Raw genomic sequence first — 20,963 nt, forward strand, 5'->3', positions numbered from 1 at the left:
CCGCTTAGGGAAAGAAATAAAGGAAAGGAAATGATACAAAAAGAATATACAAAGACTAAACCAAAAACAAATCTTTTGTCGAGGAAAGGGAAGGCGATATCATAACCACTGGAAGATATCGATATTAAGAAAACCAGAACCAAAACTCAAGGAATTGCAAAAATACCACAGGGCAATCTTGCGTTGAACCCTTCCTCACCCCTCTCACTCCTCAATGATCCCTGCATGACTCTGACTCCTCTCCTTCACATTAGTCTTGCTTCCCTTCCTCCCGATCCCCAATGTACTCAACCGCCTACGAACCGTACTATTCATCCGATCCACAACATTATCCTTCTTCCCCTCACCACTAGATCCAGATCCAGATCCATGAGTATTAGCCACCTTTTGCGCCCCCGCAGAACTAGTAGTACTCGGTCGTCTGCCACTACCAACAGACCCAGCCCGCCCCTTCGAGCGACTTCTACTCCTCTCATGGCGGACATTAAACGGCACCCGTTCCTTTTCGTTGCTCTTTTGTACCGCCGCAAACCCGCTTTGTGAGTCCTTCGATTCATGGTGGTGGTGGTTACTTAGATTGTCTTGTGATTTACCCGAGAATATCAGACTTAGTCGTTCGCGTTTGGAGTGTTCTCGAGTCTCGGGGGCGGAATGTAGTGATGGCTCCTTGTGTGTGCCAATCGACATTGTGCGGTAGAGATCCGGTGCTGACGGCGCTTGTTGGATCATCGATGAGGTGATGGTGAGTGGTGGCGCATCCGACATTGGTGAGAACATCGGCTCACGGTTCGTGGTTGTTGGAGGAGGAGATAGCATGCCCATATTGTCAAGTCCAGGGAGTGGAGTCAGAATCTTGAGCTCAGACTCAAAGTTACGTTCGAAAGCTATGTCCATCCAACCCATCAGCATCTCTCTTCGAGACAAATTAAAAGTCACAAAAGCATCAAGCATACCTCTCATCAAAGTCTCATGAGCCCCTCCGCTTCCTACAACCCTGCTATGCAAACTCAAACACCTCTTCAAAACCCCAACATGATCCAAAACCGCCACCCTGAGCGCCTCAATCTTCTTCGGATCTTCCCTCCCTTCAACTCCCTCCATAATCTTCCTCTGCTCGACCTCCAAGACCCTCTTACACCTGCCTACAGCCCCTTCCATCGCCTTCGCCAAAATAGCAGTGAAAGCCTGAACGACCATCTCTCTACCCTGTCCACCCCACTCTTCATTCCCAACCCTCCATTCAAGTCCTACAATCTCCTTCGTCCTTCTAACAATATCTTCCGCCGAAACTTGTACGATACCAGAATAAACTTTGCTGGTACTCGAAACCTCACTCCTCTTCAAGATCGTCGGGAACTGATCCTCGCAGACATAAACCACCTTCTCCATCTGCGCTTCCACATCACCATTCCACCCGTTCACCGCATCCTCAACTGCCCGCTCTCTCACTTCAGCAAAGGTATGCGGCCTACTTGTCTGTAAAAAGTCTTTGACATGCGACGGAACCCTTGTTCGCAGGTTGATCGGATGGCCAACATCAATCATCGGTGTGACCTCTTGAATACTCATAAACTGTCCTTCAACCGATGTAGGCCCTTCACCATCTCCCAATAACACCGCCGTCGGCCAAGCCTGTTTCATCCTCTCTTCGAACTCCACTCTGCCTTCAAAGTTATTACCTTGAACCACAAGCGACCGTTCTCTAAGTCCAACAGGGAATCCCATTCCATGGTATACCACCAAGAAATGTCGAATAGAATACCGATCTCCCCTCAAGATATTCTCCTGCAGTCTTGCAATCGCCCGATGCGCTTTAGCCAACTTGCCGAAGTCAAACACAACGTGCTCGTACTGCTTCGATAATTCCTGGTATACATCAATCGCAGAATCCCAACTTCTTCCTTCTTCGAAGAAGCTGATCATCTTCAATGACAATCCTTCTTTTCGTTCAAACATGGTCTCCTCTCCAAAACGGACTCGGTCGTTGACTACGATGGGTGGTAGGAGGGTATCTGTATCCCAGGTATACAGATCACTATGGAACTGCAAACTCAACCCAGCTTCAACAGGGTTTCTAGCTTTGATCTGGGTGTCGACTAGCTGGTGGACGTATTTGATGAAAAGCTCCTCTTTCTGCATATCCTTCAAAAACTCCATCAACCTCAGGGTATTGATGATATCCGAAGCTTCTCCCAGAGGCGCCGCGTGAACCGCAGATAAGAGATCCAGGAAAACATTAACTGTCCCAAGGAGCTCCTGGATCGCTTGGAATAGTGGATCTTCCGGGTCCTTCGAAAGTGGTTCGAACAAGAAAGACAGATCCGAAAGGAACTGCTTTTGTACCAGCGTCTCCGTAACACGCTTCGATTTGAACAGTCGGTCAAGAGCCTAATCTCCAGTTAGCTCAGCCTACCTTAACAAGATATATCTCAACCAACTCACATCAATAATCTCCGCCTGAACCGCCGCCAAATTCTGACTTAAAGTCCACTCACTAATCACCATACTCTGCATAACCTCCACCGCCATCTTCCTCAACCCTTCATGCGCTCCCAAACAAAGTTCCACAATCGGCCCCACCAATCCAGGCACATACTGAACTTGATAACCCCCAACCCTCTCCAATCCAAACTTCGCCCGTTCATCCGGTGTAGTCTCCCACCCAATCGCCTCCCACGTCCTCCTCAACAACTCCGCCCCATGTTCTCTCACATCACCCGCAACCTTCCACACCGTCCGTCTCTTCTGCTCCGGGAACGTTTCCAAAGTCAACGCATCCGAACTAACAAGCTTCAACAACGTCTCAAAGAACGCCAACCAAAGCTCCATATTAAACTTCTCAGCATCATCTGGTTCCGGCAAAAAGCTTTCGATAAGAACATTGGATATAGCCTTCAAGTGTAACACCGTCCACCGATGATGATAAACATGCACACTCAACCAACTCTTCGGGAACGCCTCCCCACTCAGTATACTATTATGCACCGCAAGCGTATTCGCCAAAGAAACCGCCATCTCTTCCTCCGCTAGATCAAGCAACCCGCTAGGTCGCATAGTCACAGCAGCAAGAACAGCGCTCAACTCCAGCAACGCTTCATCGAACATCGGCCGACCGGGTATACTCCTGCTGGGGAACGGATAACTCTTCGGGAATAGCAAGCTAAACGTCTCCCGCTCCCTAACTCCGGAGCTGCGAATAGCCAAATACGATTCAATGAGCTTGGGCACATAGTCCGCAATCTCCTCACTTAAATCGTCAATCTGTGTGCTCAACACCGAACAGCAAAGTCGTACTTGTTCCCTATATTGCCCACTAACGTCGTCCGTAACCCCCCAGCAAGGATCCAACCATCTAACCGTATTCACTGCGATTGCCCTACGCGCTTCTGGATGCGAAAACTGTGCCAACTTGCTAAAGTTAATAATCAAAACAAGCTTATAAAGCACCAACTTGCCCTTAACCCCGCCACAGCTATCCACAAAGTCAATCGCGATATGCAATATTTCAGAAGGGGAAAGCATCTCCGTCAGCTCCGGTAACCAGGTGTGGAAATGTTGCACGGCAAGCGTTTGGCTCCCAATCAGTATCGGCGCCGGATTCTCCATCAACGCTTCCAGCATCTTAAAGATACCCTTAATATCCCTTCCGAAAAGCCCGGAGTTCGTAATCCCGATCGCTGCTTCCTTTGCCTGCTGCTGCGTCCTGGCGATACTAATGAACCGGAATACATGGCGGGCAACTTTGAAGGTAGCTCGCAACCGTTTGCTCGTCTCCGCATCCGTCGGGTTCGACAAAAGTCTCGAAAATCCTCGAATCAAACACAATGTTGCGAAGGGGTACCCGAAGTGATTAAAGGCGTAATCATCAACAATCGGTTCTAGATTGAACCGTCTGTCGTAGACAATATTCAACACAGTTACTAACGCCGCAAAGACTAGATCCTCAAACTCATCTCTTCCAGCCCTCTCAACCAGTAACCCAAATAACGCATCAAAAACCCGTTTCAGCAATTTAACAATCTCAATCTCTGGGATATACACAAACTTCCTCAGAACCGCAATAAGTTCATCTTCAGATTTGTTATTTTTCCAATGTAAAAGACTGAGCAGCGTTTCATCTTGAGAAAACCGTGTACTGCAGAGGTAAGAATTGATTCGAATCATCGAGAAATTCGTCGCATTGGTGCCATTATCCCATCGATAGCTCAGATACCCTCCATATTCACTTCCAGGTTGTGATAACGGCTGCGAGGTGAGTTCGTCGTACTTGTAGAATACGGGACTGTGTTCTCCATCCGTCATAAAAGTTAAACTATTCCACAACGGCATCCAAGCAAGAGCGAATGGGAGTCCTCCGGATTCAGACGGCGAGGCTGATAATCGTATGAAGAGATGCGATTCCTTAACCAAGCTATCCGGGATAACCAACTTGACAGTTTCATTCCATGCTTCATGAGCGTGCGCCAAACAAGAGACCCAAGTAGTAACACACGGTTGATTCGATGCCGGCGAGATACAGTCGCTGACCACGGCTCCATCCTGCGTCCGCACCTCGAGTGCAACCTGTAATGTTTTGATATTGGGGAAAGGGAAGGATCCCGTTTTTGGATGAACAAGGACTCCGTGGCGGGGTATTATCGGGAATTTAACGGTAATGTAGATATCGGATCGGGGTTTTATAGGAGCGCCAGAGAAGCCGATTTTTTGAGAAACGGTGATGTCTTGTAAGAGTGTAGGTAGGGATTTGATGAGGATATCCGGATCAGGGGAAACGAAGGAACGTAGGTTGACAACAATACGGTCCGCCTTAGGGGATGATTCACTATACAGAGGTTAGCTCGATTTACTCGAAGACAATTGGATGTTACTCACAATCGATCGGTTCTACTCTCGATGATATCCCTAACCAATCCGTCCCAGTCCAAGATCTTCTGGTTACTAGCCTGGAAGCCTTTGATGGTTCCAAACTGATGGTGATCGTGTAGCTCCTTAGACGTGGGGACAAATATCCTCATAACATGTTCTGTCGCTACATCCGGTGCCAGTAGGAACCGTGTGACGTCCAAAACGCCAACACCCAAGCTCACGTTCATGACAAACCTTTTGCCGCCGTGTTCTAGTATCAATGGCGTGCTCTTGTTCTCTTGCATGGTATGAAGCTGAGGCGATCCATTGGACGAAGGTTTGGAATTCGGTGACCCGGCACCGGGTTTCTGGTTCGCGAACATGGTGCTGAAGCGGGTGGGTTTATCGTTTGGACCTGTGGGTGCTTTGCCAACGGTGTTATATCCGTTCCTCATGGTTCCGTAATTCCCATCCCGAGATACCGCAGGCGATGTAACGTAATGTGTCGAAGATGAGTACACACGGGCGACGAGGTAAACTTCATCAGCGATATCCTTAGCGGATATATCGGTGAACAGAGTCTGCATCTTGTGAAGTTGACTAGGATCGACGGGTACGCCCTGTTGGGTAAGTTCCACAATGTAATTTTCGCTGATTCTCTGCTGTCGGGTCGCAAGGTAGAACATTACGACAGTTGGGTCCGAGGATACTCCTGCAAAAGCCTTCATATCGAAGTATAGATGATGAATGGTGACGCCTTCAGCTTTCTCCACCGGAGGCGCATCCAACAGGGCCATTTGAGCTTGGAGTGCTGTGACTGAAATTGCAGAATCGAGCCCTGTGAGTATACCACCAGTCGCGGGATCCCGAACGACGATTTCGCGATTCAACATCTTGTTACCCTTGACCATATCCCACACGGTCTTCTCACGGGTAACCGCCAGTTCCGTCGCCGTCAAAACTCGGTGTGTAAGCTGCCGTCGTACTATATCGAGCTGCCCAATGAGTGTCGATAGGTTGCTAACGGTAGTATAATCCCGCGATAAGAGTAGTTCGTGAAAGCTAGAGGAATGCCATTCCCTCAGACAAGACGCAATTTCGTCCACCAGGGGTTCGCCAGCCATGGTCGCAGTTTCGTCTCCAATTTTGAGCATGGGCACCGGCGCGGGGAGCTTGCTCCGTCGCCTTGGAGGTTTCGATTTCACGACAGCTTTACCTCTCCGATTACTACCATTCCGAGGCTTCAACCCATTGACCTTGCCAGCAGATCTATGATGGGCCGGAGGGTGGAGTCCGGCACCTCGAACGGAGTAAGAAGCTTCGGTTTCCGTATCGCCATCGACGTCATCGTTGAAATGTCGCATATCAGACTCAGTCTGACCGTCGATATGTGAAGAAGAGAACTCGCTGACGGATTTCGCATCGTCGCCAGGTCCTATCTGCGCGTTCACGGTAATGTGGTTTTTCCCACCTTCCAGATGTATCGCAATTTCCTCGGCGGAATCTTCCTCCTCGGCGGTATCGGTTTGGTCGTATTCTTCGGATTCCTCTTCCTCTTCTTCTTCGTCGTATTCTTCGTCACTATCCTCGATAGCTTGGGGTATGGCCTCCCCAACAAATTCCAGGATTTTGACACACGAACTGGGGAAAACACCGGAGAATACTCTTGCTTCGAGAGTCTGACCTTTCCTACTGGTCAGGCCGGAGAGCAGGCTGGGTGCTGCGACCAGGTAACCACGAAACCACTCGCCATTGTTGCAAGATTCGAAAATATAGACTTCGTCGCCGACTTGGAGGTAGAGATCATGAGACTTGTCAATGGCTTCGTAAGGATGCGTGACCTGGGCGAAAGCTATCTTTGGGAGTGGAGTCCACGGCATTGCGACTGATTAGGAGGTCGTCGTCGTCGTCGGTGCGTGGTGTGTGCGTGCGTTTAGTGTGGTGTTTGTATGTCGAAAACACCACCGCCGTCGAAAGGTCGTTTGAACGTGAATTAAGCACAGACAGACTGGAGGGACAGACGGAACAGACCAGGCGCTAGTTAGGAAAACCCAAAAAAAAAAGGTATCAAAAACGGGAAAATGAGAAGAAAAAGAAAAGAAAAGAAAGGCCAATGGAATATTCTACAGAGAATCCAGGCAGGAGCAGTAGCAGTAGCAGCGAACAGGCATGGCCCTTCGAGTACTAGTACGTTTAGTATTGGGGTAGGAAGAAGTGGTGGTGGTGGAGTAGGGAGTAACAGACTGTGCTGTGTAGGAGATGGGAAATGGGCCGTCGTAAATTAAATTAACTAGTAACGTTCGAGAAGTTCTCGACAAACAACCAAGCAAATCAGAGATATTAATCGGGATATAACTATCGTCCATAGAAAGCCTCCGAGGTCGAGGCGGGGAGACAGCGATTGATAGGGAGGTAGTAAGGTAGGGAGGTAGAGAGGTAGTGCGGTAGATGGGTCGAGATGTTAATATTGGGTCCAATTCGAATCGATGATATCCTGTACCGTAATTGTACTAGTGCTATCCTTGCTGTGCGTGAATTCGAGGTATCGGAGAGATAGAGATAGGAGGTAGCGAATTGAATATGTACAGGATGCGATACGACTTTAAGGGATTTCAAAAGAGCTGTTGGAACATTATCATATCCCTATCCTGCTGAATTAGCTAGCTGATGGCGAATGCAATGGCCCCGGAGCCCGGTCCAATTCAAAGTAAGTATAGTCCACGGCTGGGTACCTCTCTGCCTGAGCATCGACCACCACTAGTACCAGTACTGTGTACCACGACCAATGCCTATGGTATACTGGTACTGATGCTGTCTTTTCTGGTCCCGTCCTGTCCTGAGACGTCAGGAGTCAGGAGGACGAATTAGGTGGTACCGACCCGAATGATGCTGGAACCGACCGCCCGATGTCGCGGTCCGTATGTGTCAGGGTTTGTGTATGTCGTCGTCGTAGTGCAGTAGTAGTATATGTATAGTATGTATGGAATATAAAAGTCTTCGATAGACACGGACAGGTGCAGATGGACAGCAAGACAGACAGACAGACAGGCAGATGTGTATAGAAGTAGGTACGAGCAGGGTTGTCGCGCGCGGCGGGAAACCACCCTGACAGTTCCCGACAGGCGAAAAAAAAGGGAGCGGGGAGTTATTACCCTTCCAACGGTAGCCCCCTCTCGACAGTATAAAAACCCCCTTCGATTGTAGTATATTCTATTACGGTAGTAGTGAAGCCGTCGCATCAATGTCTATAGATTGCAATATACGGCAATTGGCTCGATCAATTGAATTGATCATATCTACTTCATCAACTACCCCAAAGACTCTTCTAACGGCTCGCTCGGTGGGGATATATCCAAACCTCGTGCTTAGCTAAGGTTCCTTAGCGAGATAAACCTCTCTCGCCCAAATTATCTCCAGCTCCAAAACCTCAGGCTCACACCAGGATCGAAGGACCATGGTCTCACTCTCAGTCAATTGATCGATGCTCCCATACACCTTCACGTTTCAGAAATAACCATACACACTAACCATAATATAACGTCTACAAAGGCAGCACTGCATCCGAGAATGCAACCGCAGACGGACTAGTGGTAATATACATATATACGACTTCCTCCCTTTCTGGCTGATATCAAAGACTTTACCCCATTATACCCTATCACTAGCGAACTTGAACTTCGAGGCTAGCGAACTCGCTCGTCTGGTCGAACTGCACTGCACACGCAATTTCCATGTAAATCTGTTACGGACCAAACATGCCCTTTGGCCATTGATCTACGCGAAATTTCTCTTTTCTCTCTTCCCCTGGCATTCCGTCCCCAACCAGAAGAAGAAGAAAACCCTTCCCTTATCTTTTTAAGATTAGGGGTCGACCTTGCTACATCCTTAGCGAAAGAACGAGGGGCACAAAAAAAATTCCAGGCCCAAAAGAGGGACAGAATGGCAAAGAAAAAGGAACATCAGGGGTTAAAAAAAAAAACCCTCTGCCAATATTCCTATTTCCTATTCCCTTCCTCTCTTTTTTCATGCATCTTTTTAGCAGCAGAATGTAGCTTTAGAAAGGAATAATTCGGCGCTTGAATATGAAAACTAGTAAAAACAAACATTCTCGTGCAGGTTTGCCCCTCCTCTCGTAACAATTTATCCGGAAAGAATTCGACATCTCGTGAATACGAATAATTCACATCTTCTTTTTCTGTGCGCATACAATCACCAATTATTCCCGCCAAGCTGCTTGGAACTTTTCTCTAGAAGCTCGAATGGAAGCCAAAGCCGAAAACCTATAAAATGGAATTTGCGTAGAATAACCCTAATTGCCTTTTATCATATCTGCCCCAATACTATAGTAAAAAAATAAAATAAATTTGACATTTAGAGTACGGTGGTGCCAGAAGATGAAGTTCCATCCGTCCCGTTTATCAATGTTTCCGTCGTGGTCTCGACGTTACACTGCCAATCCCTGCTCGTTTTTCGAGTCCACAACGCAATATACCCCAAAATACCACAAATACCGTCTGAACTACAAGGCTACTGCTGGAGGGGGAAGAGAATGATCGAGGCCCTCGGGATCACTCCTCCATATATGTAGCTCACATGCGATTTATGCTTAGCCAACAAGTAGAATAAAATAATTCGTTCAAAAAAAAACTGTGTGCATTTTTTAGCCATCCATTTTTAAAATGCTACATACAATAAATCCCAGAAAATCCCAGAATCCCAAATCCAAACTAGGAAAACAACCAAAAAGAGGCTTTCATAAGGTCATAAACATCATCAATCATCCATCATATCGTAAATCGGACTGTAAAAAAAGGGGGCGGTGTGTTCATCAAGTCGTTAAAGAGAGTGAAGAAATCGCTCCACCGTCCGGTATTCTTCTCAAGAAGAAAACAGGAAGGCTTTCGCGCCGACAAAACAGTGTAAATATAAAAGAGTGACAAGAAGTAATATACCCCTCCAAACCAAGCATTCCCTTTATAAACCCTGCTGTTAGGCAGAGTAGATGTACAAAGCGATTTCAGACGTTTAAGATCGGAATCGGATGGCACGACGTCTGTAGTATCCAGCATCGCCATCATCTTCCTCAGCGTCCTTGCCACCTGGATTACCATTGTCCTTGTCCTCCTTGTCGCCGCCGTCCTCCTTGTCGTCAGGCTTTGGCTTGTCATCACCGTCCTCAGTCTTTTTGTCATCACCGTCTTTGTCACCTGGAGTACCATCGTCCTTGTCCTCCTTGTCGCCGCCGTCCTCCTTGTCGTCAGGCTTTGGCTTGTCATCACCGTCCTCAGTCTTTTTGTCATCACCGTCTTTGCCACCTGGATTACCATCGTCCTTGTCGCCCTCCTCCTTGTCGCCGCCGTCCTCCTTGTCGTCAGGCTTTGGCTTGTCATCACCGTCCTCAGTCTTTTTGTCGTCACCGTCTTTGCCACCTGGATTACCATCGTCCTTGTCGCCCTCCTCCTTGTCGCCGCCGTCCTCCTTGTCGTCAGGCTTTGGTGGGTTCGTGGCAGTGCATTCCTTGGTGACAGTGACGGTCTTAGCGTCAGCAGCTGGCTGGGTGACGGTAACGGTCTTAGCGGCAGCAGCTGGCTCGGTGACGGTAACGGTCTTAGCGTCAGCAGCTGGCTCGGTGACGGTAACGGTCTTAGCGGCAGCAGCTGGCTGAGTAACGGTCTTGGCTCCACCAGCAGTGGTGACGGTGAAGTACTCCTTAACGATCTGGACCTTCTTGCCTGTGGATAGTCAAAAATAGCTTAGTATTCAAATCTTTGGAGATATAGAATGTAATATATGGAGGAGTTTCTTACTCTTCCAGTGGTTCTCAGTCCACTTGATCTTAGCATTACAGTCGGTCAACTTCTTAGACCAGTGGCTCTCGGTCGACTTGACCTTAGCATTACAGTCGGTCAACTTCTTAGACCAGTGAGTCTTAGTCGACGCAAGGTCATTATTGCACTTTTTCAACTTGGCGCTCCAGTGATCAGTACACGCCTTGCTACAGTTGGTAGCATCGACAGCAGCGACGCCAGCAACGGCAACCCACATGAGAGTAGAAATCTTCATCTTGACCTAAAAAAATGCTTGGTTCTTTTTTTTTTTAAAGGAATGTCTTCAAAGAGTAAAAATTCAAAATGAATGTGGAATGATCGTAGAGATCGGTGGGGTGTAAGCGGCAAGAGAATGGCTGGTGCTGATGATAGTAAGAAAGAAAGAAAAGAAAGAAGGGGAGAAAGTGGTCGGAGGGGGGTATTTATCCTCCTCTTCCCCGCTACCTGGCCACTCCCCCATACTAGTCTACTAGTCTACGATCATATTATCAATCAATGTTAGCTTCAACTTTCACCGGCAATACTATCACCCGGTGCCTAACCAATTGTTCAACCAAATCTATCAAAAGCCACGCACAATAAACGTTTACTAATTCCACCCGGGGCACCATTGGAAAATGTATAATCCAAAATACCTCTCCTTTCCAAAAAATACTTTTGTGGAAACCTCATCCAGTTTCGAGCTACTAAACGCGAATAACTGAAGTCCTAACGACTGCCAATATCCTTGGACCAGTCTACCGGTGTTGGCACAGAGCTGTTTCCCTCCCTCAGCCATAACCGACCTACCAGACTTAAACAACGTCCGCCTTTCCTACTATACAGACCTTTCAAAAGAAAACACATCCTACCAATAAAATGATCACGCTAACGTAATGGAAATTTCCGTCGTATGCCATACATAATCCTCATTCGCTTCAAACCCACTACTACACGAAAGTTTAAGTCTGTCATAAACTCGGATATCTCGTCTACCAGAAGCCGCAAGCGAGATCAGAGAGCCAAGAGCCGCTTGGTCCGCCATACCAAGAAACAACATTCTTCCCAAATATACTTACTCCAAGTAGTACAGGTATATTTCTCTGCAAAAATTCGGGGAAACCCCACTTATGCGCTGAGAATATTCCAAATAAACCAATCAAATGCTATCCACCTATAACATCTTTCTTTTTTTGTTTCGTTTCTTTTTGGTATTATGCTTAAGAACAGGCGGTGCCAATAAAGCCATCTTTGTGTTCCCCAATTCAGGATTCCCGATCCGAAAACGCACTCAAAACGCTTCACAGTATTCCATCCATCTATACGCATAGACCGATCGCGCTCCCAAATACGAACTACCTTGTACATATCACTTGCGCCCCCGTCAAATCCTAACGATGCAGGGAAACGAAGTTCGGATCAAAGTTCCCCATTATCTCAATTTCAACCTCCAACCTTGGCGACTTTGAGAAGGAAGACTGCCAACACATCTTGACGTGTCGACAGGCGAGGAAAGGTAACCTTTCATCCTCCCGCCCTTTCATGCGGAATTTCACTTTATTTTCGAAAAAGTTTATTTCGACGGGCGGCACCACGGCTACGGTCAATCTTGGATTTCGGAGTTCGACCCGGGTTATTGGGTCTTGTGAGGATAGGCGGTAGTGATCTGAGTCAGTATCGGTTTAAAACATCAATTGTCTATCGACTGTTGGATACTAGCATGAATAGGATCAAAGACAAGAAACAAGCACTCATAGACAAAGGTGTCATAGGCGATGACTTATTCTAGTACCTATCGAGGGATTCTGGTGTCGGCAACGCCCATCATCCTCGGAGATAGCGTTTAAACGTAATGGTGAACCAGGTCCTGGTTCTGCCTTGCCCTCAAAATCTGACAAAGCAAGCATACGAGCAACTGAAACCTCTGATCGCTTTGACTCAGCATTTCTTTTGATAATTTTGGGAAGATCTCTGCCCTACCGGGTAGGATAGAAGCTTAAAACGCCATTTTTACATAAATTCAAAAGACCAGATTCGTAAATAATGGATCCCTGTGGCGCATAATTTATCCAGAACCTCGTTATGAGAGTCATGGGTGTTTATAATTGGAGCTTGGCTTCTCCTTGTCCTTTGGAGATCTCCTTCAATATCTTCAGTATCCAGGGTGGGAACGCGATGTTAATTCTTGGAGCTTTAAGCTATAGGCATAACTGGTTTGGCAAGTAGGTACAACTTCTACTTGCCAAAATTAAGTCTTCAAATATATATAGCAACCGAAGACTCAAACATCCGGATCGAGACCATCTAAGGGATATCGTAAAAAATACCACACACCCGTTGCGTTGACTCCGAAACCATCATGCATGATATCAATATCAACATCTAAACATCATAATAATGACTATTCAAAAATACATTTCCTTGTTTTCAACCGCGGCCTCCGAGGTATGTATCAATAAACCCGAATGGTTCTCTTCTTTCCATCAGTGCTTCGCCACCAGATATCCTTAGAACATTTCTATCTTTCCACCTGCTAAACTCCATGGGAATCCCATGCCGCCGAATCTTACCTTTAAGCTTAAATACCTTTAAAAAAAACAATACACAACGTATACTTCTTTTTCCTTTTCCCTCTTCTAAAGGATGAGAAATAAAGCCACCAAAAAATTGAAAACGCCGTGTATATAGAATCCTATAGGTAAAGCAAAGTCGTCTTTCTTTGTTTAAAGCCAAAATCTTATAAGCTTACAAACCTTCCCCACCACCGGCACAACCTCCCAAATCCATACCATCCCGCTCGCCTATTTTAACCATAAATATCTTAGTCTACACCTTCTTTACGCATGTTTATTCTCGAACTTATCACGTTTCCGAGATCCATTTTTCTCTTCCTCACATCAACTTTTTTTAACATTAGACATTTCTAGCACCTACTTGACCACTCTGAAAGAAAAAGAGATAAAAATTTAAAGGGGGTAATCGTAATTTAAGTCTCAGCCATGGGAGACCTAGTATATAGTAAACACCGAGCTACATACACGTACGGTTCATATCTGGGGCGGTGGTTGAGTGAGTGAGTGGAGCAGTACAAGAAGAAAGAAAGAGAGGGAGGAATACTAAAACATGAGTATTTCCTCTCACAGGCAAAAAAGAAGAAAGAAAGAAAGGGGGTAAAAATGCTTCGAATCATGAGGGAAGCATATTCCATGTCTGATGAGACACGACACCAAATTAGTTAAAAGTGTCGACCATGCACGTCCTGAAAATGAATGAAAATAAAAATAAAAAAAAACCGAAAAAAGGACGTCAAGCGTAGACCGTATCAATAAAAAGAAAAAAAAAAGTCAACATGAAGCTCAAATACAAAAGAAGGCCAACCTTCACTCCCCAAACATTCTATCCTCCCCATCGTTCAAATCCATTCCATCCTCACCCTCTTCTTCTGACTCCTCATCCTCACTAAATTCCAACTCCTCTCCCCTCTCATCCTCCTCATCCTGCTCAGGCAACCTAATCTCCTCCAAAACCCTTCTATCCGCATCATAAGGCTCAGGCGTCGGAAACCTCCTAACCCTCTTACTCTCACTCTCCCTCTGCTGCGGACTTCTATAACTCGCAGCCGTCAACCTCCTCTTCAACTCCCCCCTCTCGTCATCGGAAACCCCAAACTTCTCAAATACTGTCCATCAATACCACCAGGATGGCCCGCAAGAATAGCGGCCGGCCCACCGCCACCAATAACATGCCACTCATCCCTACCAACGCGGTTTTGATCATCATAATGGCTAAGACCCGGTGAAGCCTCACGTTCTTCATGACAAGAAGCACGGGTTGCTTCGGCCCATTGACGGGTGACGCTTGCGTGACGGGCGTGGTATGCTGCGTATTCAGATGGAGTCTGGGAGCTTCTACAATCAGTGTCTGCGAAGAATGAGACTTGAGTTGGTGATAATGTAGCATCCGGGGCAGGACTCGGTGGAGAGCTAAGTCCGAACTGCGCGAGATGACCAGCGGTTCTTGAAGCTGGGGTTTGCGCATTATTGATCGTAGTGACCGTAGTCATTTGTCCGGAAGAATCGGTACGGTTGATGGTAGTAACAGTTAAAGCTGGAAAGGCACGGAAGAATAGCTCTTGTGCGAGTTGCCAATCGATACGGGTAAGTCGGTTACGAACATCCTGGTGCGGATCGAAGACGCCGATGGTAGCGGCGTCGTTTCGAGCTCTAGCTCGGTTTCGTGTAAAAGTATGGGTTTGACGCTCGACGACCCCGTCGATATCAAAACGGACCCAGACGCGACTGCCCACGACTTCTTGGTTTGAACTGGCGCGGATGTTGTTGTGGGTGGTTGTTTCCGTGGCAGCTTCGTTGAAGAGTTGTTGGAAACGCTGGAGGAGGTTGGTGGCTTGGTCGTATAATGGGTGTCCTTCGATATAGGCGCGGAAGCGTCGGATTTCGCGGGTAAGAATCCATTCCTGTTTTTACCATATTAGCTAAAACTTCTCAACTTACAAAACATATCGAGGGAAGTACTCACAATAATAGCATTCCCCTGAGCACTCCTCCGAAGCACTCCAATCTCCCTCAAAAGCCCGTTGGTCTCTCTAGACCTCGCAAGCGGCGCAGTCTGCGGGACCTCAATATTATCAGAACGTCGATTAGGTCTTCTAGACCCATACCTCTCACACCAACGTCTAACAGCCCTTTGACCCACCCTATCCAAGCTACTAAACGCAACAACTCCACGTTCAAGCCTAGCATCAGCCAAAAGAATAGGTTCCGAAAGGTTAACAACTCCCACAACCATAACCTCCGGGACCTCAACTCTAGCCAATCGACGTTCCAAGGCAACCATTTCAGGTCTGGAACGAACGGAAAAGTATCCAGAACCTTCGCGAAGGTTACCATCGGTGACCAGCAGCGTTAGCCTTCCGAGCTCAAGATTCTCGGATAAAACTCCTCGGGTGAGAGGGGGAGAACCCTCGAATTGCCTGGTAGGGACAACAATGCGAAGAACGAAGGCATTGGTATCATTGAAAAAGTCAACGTGGATCAGTACTCCAGCAGCTTGAATCTCCTGGACAAGAGCTTCAAGGGACTCCTAATCCCTAGCAACCCTGTCGAAGACACTCAAGTTGTTGACAACAACGGCTTGGGCACTGTCAAAGGGGTAAACATGGAGAGTATTTCCGTGAGAAGGGGGACTAAAAGCAGGGGCACTGTTTCTTCTGCGGTTAGGAGTAGAAGGACCACCTGGGAAAGGGGTAGGTTGGCGGCCGCGTGATGGGGTGGAGCCACCCCAAACAACGTCCTCCAAAGCGTCAGGAAATCGGGACATGGTGACGGTAAAAGAGCTGACCACGTTAGTATCATTGATATTTCAGGGCGGGTATCTAGAAATACACGGAAGGGACCGTCTACTTAGCGGCAGGATGAGTTAAGACGAGTATTTCGATGGCGAAGCCCTGGTAAGCTCTCCGTTGGAGCAATTTGTTTCTGGTGATGTGGTTTGAAAGGGATTGGTTGATGGCGGGGAAGAAGGGACGGGGAGGCGGCCTATATAGCTGGGCCACAATGGAAAAAAAAAAAAAAAAAAAAGAGTAGTTCATTACACGTGCCCGACCTCCTGGTTACGAGACTGTTCTGCAAACAAATACACCCCTTCGATAGCAGCCATTCCGTTATACATTCGCGGAAATGACGTACTTTAACTTTGGTTACTATCCCACAGGAGTTCTCTGCACGCGCACCTCGCCTAGGCGTATTCCCATCTGCGAATCCAAAGATTATAGTCATGCCGACGCTCTCTCGATAGCGATATCTGGAATAATAACCTTAAAACTTATAAACCACTTCGAGCAGATTATGAGCCCTTCATATCAAACTGTATAGATATCACGCCTATGAGAAATACTCCGTCTTCGCGACCTCATCTCCAAAGAATACTTTTCGGAGCGAATATTTTGCGTTGTCACCCGAAATCCAACACCTGTCGTCCAGAAACATGGCAAGCACTTCCCAATCGATCGTTCCAACCCCAGCTAACACATCACCAACACGAACTCGAACATAAAGGAGCAATTCAAATTCTCCCGGCCAGAGGAAAACACATCTCGCATATCCAACCTGTCACATTTGACCCACCAATTGGTTTTTGTGGAAAGAAAGTGACCGGTCTGGCGTGCATATGCCTACTTTACCAACGCGGTATAAGAAGCCCAGAGGTTCCGGTGGTAGATGGCACATTCCAACCATGAGCCAAACTAACACTATCCTGAGTCGCATGAGTTTGGTTGAGGCAGGATGCAAGACTTTTAATTTTTGAGAAGCTTGTTATAAAGACCTGCATCCTTTCTACTTGAGTGTGTTTAGACTACATCTTGTCATGATAACTATAACTTATGTTATTACTAGAACTATAGCCAGTCTCCCGATTTGGCATCTATTGAAAATGCTTGGCAGGCTATTATGGCACACGTTAGACAGTCACCTTGCTGGGATAACGATGATGTAAGGCAGCTTGGCACTGGAGGCATAGCATAACCTTGATCAGGCATCAATTAATCAATAGGTGGAGTCTATGCCAGACCGGCTACGCGCGATTATTGCTGCTGGTGGCAAGATGACAACGAGGTAACTGGTACCTGTAATTTAACTTGTGTTATTGTGTTGAAATGGAAGATTATTTTGTCACCCCCGTAGACGCATAATCGGTAACTCCATATTTAAAGTTATCTATAGTTCGGTATAAATTTTATGATCTTATGATCAAATTGGATATTAATTCTCCTTCACAAGTATCGATATTGTTAGATCGAACGTCGACGTCTCCCCGTTGATTAGTATTAATATCAATATTGCTTCGAAACTCGGAATTTGGATGCAATGCAGCTAAATTATGACATGTTAGGCTACTTGGCCGACAAACAAGCTTACATCCTGGACCTATCCTCCGTCTTGTCTCTCTCACGAAAGGAATGGAACGAAAGAGGCAAATGCAAACGCGGATTCCGAGATCCGGATGTCAAACGGTTTTCTTTTCTTTCTTTTGGGATTGTGAAATACTAAGAGTATCGATCACGTCACCTCCTTTCGACATTCAACTTCGCGATCCCTTCAAACATTGATTATGTGTGGGTGTGGTGAGCGTCATCCTCCTCTTTCGCACAGAACGGTCAAACTATAATGCACGATGGCGAATGATATAATACCATCCAATCGCCTCTCCACGACTTCCTCTTCTAGCCACACAATCCATACAAATTGTAAAAAAAAATTCAAGTGGCCGTCGTCACTTTTCACCTGTTCGATAGAACTAGCGTGGGGTCTTGTCTCTTCTTGCATGGAAGGGAAGAACCAGGATCAGGGGTATTCGGGTATCTGGTTCTACCAGCCGACAAACACACCCAGCCGATGATGTAACTTCATTGAGTAGTTTTGATTCAAAAGGTGGTGAGTATCATTGGACGACCGGTCTGATGGACATGCGAGTTATCTTATCGTGTTCGATTAGGAGCGAGGGTAAAGTGTGAAATCAAGGCACAGGAACACTAACACTGACCAACAAGGACCCCGCTGTTCTCTTTCCCTGAAGCTAGAGAGTGATGAATGGGTTTGCTGTATGTAACCGCCCCACCCAGCCTCCCAGCTTCTTGATCTTGAGCTGACTGACATGTCGTCGGAGATACGCTGTTTACGTGTACGGCTTTGCCATCCAATGGGCGTCCAATCGCCCGAGTCCGCCCGTGCATATCCTGCTTTTCTTTCGTTTCTTTCTTTGAATTCGAGGCTATGCATGTAGCTAATTGAAAAGAAAAAAGTATTTAAAGAAAAAGGTACTGCCTCTTGCGAGGAAAGAAGAGCAGAAGAGGGTTATTGCCAGCAGACTCAATCTTTATCTCCAATATTTCAGGCGTCATCACATCTTCTTTTACTACCAACAGCATTAATCAAATAAAAATAATTCCATCGCCTCTTTTCCCTCTCTTTCCCATCCCGACTTTAGCTTGCTTGCCATTGCTGTGGTCGATAACTACCAACAGCCATCATCACCACCCCCATCAAATTGCTTCACTCCATTCGCTCTTCTAGCTTCTTCGAATAAAACCATACCTTCTTTCTCCGGAATTCAATCCGAGAGTTGGAAGCTGAAAAAATGGCTGGCTTCAAGAAACTCGTCACTTATGCTCCTCTCGTCCTCCTTGCTGGAACCGGTCGTGTTACGGCTCAGGCTACCACCGATGCCAATCCGGTCGTTCAAATCACGGCGTATGTATTTTTCCTTCCTTCCCTCCCTCCCTTGCCGAGATCGATTCTTAGCTTCAAGCTCCAATGGCGTGGCGTTGTTGGTTGGTTTGCTACGTTGATTCCATTGGATGCATTGGCTACACCTTGCATTGTAGCAGGTTGAACGAAATTTAAAGAACTTCACTAACAATTTCACCAATATAACAGCATCACCGCGACCGACAGCGTTGTCGTCGTCGCCATCCCCTACACCACCGTCGTCGACGGCATCACCTCCATCCTGACCACAGAAGTCTCCACAACCCTCCCCGTCCCCACCGGTCTCGATCCCATCACTTCGGTTGCCGGCTCCGCCTCCTCAGCCATCGACTCCATCTCCTCTGACATCGCCTCCTTGACTTCCGCCGCCGCTTCCGTCTCCTCTGAAGCTTCGGCCGCCCTCTCAGGTACCACTCTCATCACCAGTACCATCGACAACACCGTTGTCACCACTGGTACAAACTCGCTTTACCTCGTCTCCTCTGGTACCACTGTTGTCTCCGACGGGGTTACTAGCGTTGTTCCTGAAGCTACCATTTCTACGATTGAGAGTGTTTATACGTTGACTATTAATAATTCGACGGTTACTACTTTCGTTAGTACCACTGGGATCATTGGGAACGCTACCGCTACTACCTCTGGTGAGGGAACCGAGGGAACCGAAGGGGCTACTGGGACTGAAACTGAGACCGGAGCTACCACGAGTACTAGCTCTCCTGCCGCTGCTGCTAATGTCAAGGTTCCGGTTGAGATGGGAGGATTGGTAATGGCCGTTTTGATGGCTGTTGGTTTGCTTTAAATTACTAAACTTTCATTTTCACTATTAATGAAGGGAAAGGGAAAAGTTCAACGGTTTAACACACAAGGGACAAAAAAAACTTGAACTTCCAACGAGAATCCTTTGCATCCTTCTTCCTCTTTCCCTCAATTTCATTTCTTACCGGTCGTTTTTCTTCTCTTCTATTCAACGGAGAACCAAACATTTTCCCTTTACTTTCTAGCCTTTTCGTTCTCGAGCATAAACTGCATTGCACTGCTTCCCACACTCTGAATACCTTTCTGTTCATGCATGTTTCCTCGTCATGCCCCCAAACTCCTATGATTCAATGTTAATGATAATGAAAGTTCTTGCCTTGCACAGCAGAACAGAATGAGGAAAAAGGAAATCAAAATAATGAAATAATTCTTAATAAAAAATACCTGTTCACAAGTGACGTAAAGTGCAGTCGTTTCTTTTGATTAAATTAAGTATTTACGTAAGTACGCACGGCCCTCGGATCCCATCGTGTGAACGATACTCCTATCTATCCGAATAATATATCCCAAGTTACCCAACTTTGATATATCTCGAGGAATCTCTTCAAATTTAGACCTATATATAAGTAACTTGTGGTACGATTGTAATATGGATCACGTGGGCACCACAACTTCCCATACGCATGCATTTTCAAAAATCCGGAAAATATTTCTTGTTCCAATGCGATTGCCTAATCGTGTACGGGCAATCTCGAATTAGTACGTACCATGGTGTGTATCTTGCGTAGAAAATGATGGCATTCACCAAACTCGACAGGATATCAGTCAAACCTAATCCGAAGACATCTATATGACTGCAACGGTTGAACTTCAAAACCAACTCAAAAATGCGTTCAAAATTGTATTTGAGACAATACCACGGCCGCTTAAGCACGTGTCATGTCACGACGACCATCCACATATATATATAATAAATAACCGTCTTGGGTTTACGCGGGTAGATAAATCCAGATAAAAACTCTCTCAGCTACAGAACATGACGATCTTGAATCAATTCCTTCTTAGATCCCAATGTAGTCGACTGTGACCTGGGACGCGTAGTATAAGAAGGAAGGATACCGGGTGGCCTTCTGAATTCTTTCTTTCTTTCTTTCTTTCTTAAGATCTTTCCTTCATCACTCGTCCGTTCAGACGTCAATTCGAGTACTGGCATTCATTCGAATACCCGTAATACTCACTCACCCGTTCGAGAGATATTACAAACTTCCGT

The 20,963-nt window shown here is 46.6% G+C and overlaps 4 protein-coding genes across 4 annotated transcripts; 1 reads left to right on the forward strand and 3 right to left on the reverse strand.

Annotated features, from left to right (window-relative positions):
* Positions 1 to 204: 204 nt before the first annotated feature.
* Positions 205 to 6,725, reverse strand: DFL_006602 (uncharacterized protein; the record flags this gene model as incomplete). The annotated part of the gene is made up of 4 exons (XM_067636057.1): positions 205 to 884; positions 954 to 2,388; positions 2,443 to 4,822; positions 4,873 to 6,725. The coding sequence occupies 4 exons, from the start codon at positions 6,723 to 6,725 to the stop codon at positions 205 to 207; spliced, it is 6,348 nt and encodes a 2,115-aa protein (XP_067487712.1).
* A 3,145-nt stretch (positions 6,726 to 9,870) lies between these two features.
* On the reverse strand, positions 9,871 to 10,908 carry DFL_006603 (uncharacterized protein; the record flags this gene model as incomplete). The annotated part of the gene is made up of 3 exons (XM_067636058.1): positions 9,871 to 10,577; positions 10,653 to 10,680; positions 10,735 to 10,908. 3 exons carry the CDS (start codon positions 10,906 to 10,908, stop codon positions 9,871 to 9,873), a joined length of 909 nt encoding a protein of 302 aa, XP_067487713.1.
* Positions 10,909 to 14,032: 3,124 nt separating this feature from the next.
* DFL_006604 (uncharacterized protein) lies at positions 14,033 to 15,989 on the reverse strand (the record flags this gene model as incomplete). Its single annotated transcript, XM_067636059.1, has 4 exons — positions 14,033 to 14,331; positions 14,412 to 15,126; positions 15,189 to 15,728; positions 15,780 to 15,989. 4 exons carry the CDS (start codon positions 15,987 to 15,989, stop codon positions 14,033 to 14,035), a joined length of 1,764 nt encoding a protein of 587 aa, XP_067487714.1.
* A 2,817-nt stretch (positions 15,990 to 18,806) lies between these two features.
* On the forward strand, positions 18,807 to 19,736 carry DFL_006605 (uncharacterized protein; the record flags this gene model as incomplete). Its single annotated transcript, XM_067636060.1, has 2 exons — positions 18,807 to 18,919; positions 19,106 to 19,736. The coding sequence occupies 2 exons, from the start codon at positions 18,807 to 18,809 to the stop codon at positions 19,734 to 19,736; spliced, it is 744 nt and encodes a 247-aa protein (XP_067487715.1).
* Between the last annotated feature and the right edge of the window lie 1,227 nt (positions 19,737 to 20,963).

The sequence above is a fragment of the Arthrobotrys flagrans genome (genome assembly GCF_004000055.1).
Source record: "Arthrobotrys flagrans strain CBS H-5679 chromosome Unknown unitig_8, whole genome shotgun sequence".
NCBI classification, from domain to species: Eukaryota; Fungi; Ascomycota; class Orbiliomycetes; order Orbiliales; family Orbiliaceae; genus Arthrobotrys; species Arthrobotrys flagrans.